The following is a 3743-nucleotide window of genomic DNA, read 5'->3' as shown; positions in this document are numbered from 1 at the left end:
GTTTTTTCTACCACCACCTGAAAAAACACTCACTGACGAAGAGCACCACATGGCTTACCCAGATGGCCGGTCAGAAGCATGCAGGAGCTGCATGCCTGGTTATTCCCAGCTGGCAATCCGCAATAACCTATATTTACTTTATTTTTTTCTCGCAAGACCGCAAAGCCGCAGACAGACTATACATCCAGTGATGAGAATTTTTCAACCCAGTGGCCGAAAGTGCACTCCGGCCCATCGAAGCATGCCCCCAACGACACACATATGGCCCATGCATGCATCGTTCGCACAACAAGCTTGCATTGCATCATTTTTTTTTCTGCCACCCTTGTTCAATTATTTCTTTTTTTCAACACAGTGGGAGTTTTTCTTGAGCACATCAATTTATTTCTTTGTATTTTTTCAGCTTTCACTGCTTTTGCAGCACAATTTTTCATCATTCATACGTACAACCTTCTTCTCCCGTCATTTTTACGCGGCGGGGGGTCAACGAAGAGAATGATTTTTTTGACCAAGGTTAACTCACAATGTGAGACAATATTATGCGCATCAAACAATATTTTTTCCAACTGACTTCAAACAGAAAATTTAACAATTTTGTCAACAGAGAAATATATGAAATATTAATGAGAATCTTAATAGCTTGCCCACAGCACACGATCTTTTTCTAATTGACTTAAGACAGGAAATTAAACAAATGTGTCAACAGCCTGAGATGAGTCGACATCATAAGCAAACAGATAGTGCCAGACACAGTGCACGACCCTCGCTTTTCTAGATGTTCAAATTAGGTATGGCTTCTAACAGCAGAGGGGTCACATAGACAAATGCATACCATCAGGATAACAACGAAAAAAACACTAAAATTTCTGAATTTTCATACTTTTGGGGGGTTGCTGCATGTGTTCTTCCTATGCCCGGTCAAACCACATTTTGAGCAGCGAGGAGATTTCCGGGGCGCCTTTGGCACATCACCCCTTGCAGGGCATGTCGTGCTCTTGTGCCCCTGAAGTCTGCATATTGAACAAAACCTAGTCCTCTTTGATGGTTGTTCATATGGAGGCTTGTCACGGCTGGTTGTAGGGCGCCCAGCCGGCCGCTTCTTTGATGCAGCTGGGAACACATCCAATCCCTGTGAAATGGTGTGCTCAGACTCAGGTCGACCAAAGTGCTGCTTGTTACCAACGCCGGAACCCGCTGAATCTGCGGCCAGCTCCTTATCAGACAACCCAAGTCCATCCCTCACAGCAGCAACTGGCTCCAGCTGCACTTTGACATGTCGCAGTTTTTCCTCAGCAAGAGCATATGCTTCCACATTGCTGTCACCTAACTTAACAACATCCAGCGCCAAGAGGTATAAAGTGTTGTGTCGGCGAGAGGAATACTTGAGTGGCCCATGATCCTTTTGGTAGCGCAAATACTCTGGCGGCAGTATATCTCTCGCGTCTTTTGTCCATCGCTTCAGCACATGCTTCGCAGGGAGCTCACGCAGTTTTAGGTGTATCATCACCTGAAAACCAGCATCCATGAAAAACAGAGTCATTATTCCGGTGCTTTCAAAACTATCTATAGCAAATGTAGGGAGCTTGCCGCAATTTTTAGAAAAAAATATTGCAATTAAGGAAGAGGATGTGCGATCACTCACCTTAAGTGCATGGCTGCACACCATTCCATAGTGCTCAAACGTCCCACACTCACACTTGAACTCGTCGGCTGCCTCGCTCACAGTGATCACAAACTCGTTCTTGCACCATTTTTCCCTTGACTGAAATTTGATGTGCCTAGCAATGTACTCCAAGCGTGGCTTGACTTCTATTAGGTCATAAGATCCACATCCATACAACACTTCACCAAATTTCTCAAACATTGTCCTGGTGTACACCTCCGACGCATGTACCTCAATTGGGATATTTTGCTTCAGGACAACCCCACCCTGCAAATGATGATCATATAACAAAAGATTTTTAGTATTCGTTAATCACAGTTGTTTCTTATGTTATAGGGACCAATTGCATCTCACCAGTTTTGTCCTTTTCTCTTGGTAACTTTCTTCGGAATCGCGGTCAAATTGCATCTTCTCATGTTGCCTGATGAACAAGTGCATGGGGCAACCCGGTGGCACATATCCTTTCAGAAGGTGGTTTGCACTCTCGCTTTGTTGTGTGCTTGTCATTTTCGCACAAAATACATCCATAAAGTATGGCTTTGCCCACTTCCCCCTCACCTCGTACAACTGGGTCAGGAATGCATTTTTTTGCAGCCCATATTTCTCCAACATGCAAGCCCACCCATTCTCGAACTCATCAATACTAACTGTATGGTGGACTAGTTTGCTGAACTCTGGCTTGAATTCACTCCCTTTTGCAAGCAGTGCTCCAAGGCTCTCCTTTGCTTTCTTCAGTACGTGCCATTTGCACCAACGATGTACAGTCCGCGGTATCATGTCAGCTATTGCAATTTCCATCGAACGAGCTTGGTATGTATCAACAATATAGAAAATCAAGCAAGAGCATTAAACTTTTATACCTATAAGACGGATCACAGCATATTGATGTAAATCAATGCGCAATTCTTTTTCTGTTTTTACGCAGGGTGTGTTACCTGTTAAGATAGTTTTAGGCTGTGGCGCTGCTAGCATTTGGAAGAACTCTGTGAATATCCACTTGAAAGTCTCCACCTTCTCATCACTCATCAGTACACCTCCAAAAATGACACTCTGGAAATGATTGTTAACACTAACAAATAGGCCAAATGGCATGTCGTACAGGTTTGTCTTATAGGTCGTATCAAACGTCACGACATCACCGAAACACTTGAACTGCTCAATGCCTCTACCAGTCGCCCACATCAGTGTCTTAATTCTGCCCTCGGTGTCCACCTGGACACTGTATTTAAATTCTAGGTCCTCTGCCCGCATGTCGTTGAACACATCTATGGTTTTTGTTGCATCATTTAGCGACTGTTCCCGGTTCAGTTTTCCACATAGTGTTTTTAAGGACCGTTTTGTGAATGGCACGTCCCTAATCGTGCCAAAAAAAAACTCCCTACAACATTATACACCTTGCTAATGCTGATATTATTCTCTCTCAACTGCTTAACCAGGTCCCTCGTATAGGTATCTATGTGTCGGTGCGACTTCCAGTGCAATTTCTCTCCACAAATGACAGATAAAGCATGGTTGTGCTCTGACCTGTGCTCACATACATACCATCCACCATCATCCGACCTCAGCAATCTTATCATGGCATTGCAGCCACACCTCGTTGACCGACTGTTGGCCTGCAATGGCTTACCCTGCAGGAAACAAGCGTGCAGACAAAAGACATGCCAATTTTTGTTAGTAAATATATGTGACAGAAGCATCAAAATACAAGAGAATGCTGTTCTGCCTAGTTACTCACCGCACAGGCACACACTATCTCTTGCATGCACTTTTTCCGGTGTACATTCAAACGGCTTTTTGCATAGCGGACACCAAAACCGACCTCCCATGAATACAAATTGTAAAACTCGTAGCCCTCTTCGACAGAATCAAAGCTAGTCCCAATAGACGGATTGACAACATTTCCAGATTTTTTTATCGACAAATGCACGGACAGAAGCTTCAAGGGCAGTCATCCTCGAAGAGCTGGGCTCCCTCACATCAGCCGCTTTCCCAACTCTAACCCTGCGAAGAATGGCACACAACCCAATCAGATTTTAATTGGTTTGAAAGAAAAGCAAATACAGTGGCGACCATAATATCG

At 44.2% G+C, this 3743-nt stretch overlaps 1 protein-coding gene across 1 annotated transcript; it reads right to left on the bottom strand.

Annotated features, from left to right (window-relative positions):
• Positions 1-874: 874 nt before the first annotated feature.
• LOC125527509 (protein FAR1-RELATED SEQUENCE 5-like) lies at positions 875-2860 on the bottom strand. Its single transcript, XM_087528498.1, has 4 exons — positions 2599-2860; positions 2018-2475; positions 1643-1930; positions 875-1507 (listed from the first exon to the last, which is right to left on the bottom strand). The coding sequence occupies exons 1-4, from the start codon at positions 2843-2845 to the stop codon at positions 875-877; spliced, it is 1626 nt and encodes a 541-aa protein (XP_087384624.1). The 5' UTR covers positions 2846-2860.
• Between the last annotated feature and the right edge of the window lie 883 nt (positions 2861-3743).

Source organism: Triticum urartu, chromosome 1A (genome assembly GCF_056163025.1).
Source record: "Triticum urartu cultivar PI428250 chromosome 1A, HENAU_Tu73, whole genome shotgun sequence".
In the NCBI taxonomy this organism is placed as follows: Eukaryota; Viridiplantae; Streptophyta; class Magnoliopsida; order Poales; family Poaceae; genus Triticum; species Triticum urartu.
The sequence above is the reverse complement of the archived record's forward strand: the minus strand, read 5'-3'. Positions and strand labels throughout refer to the sequence as shown.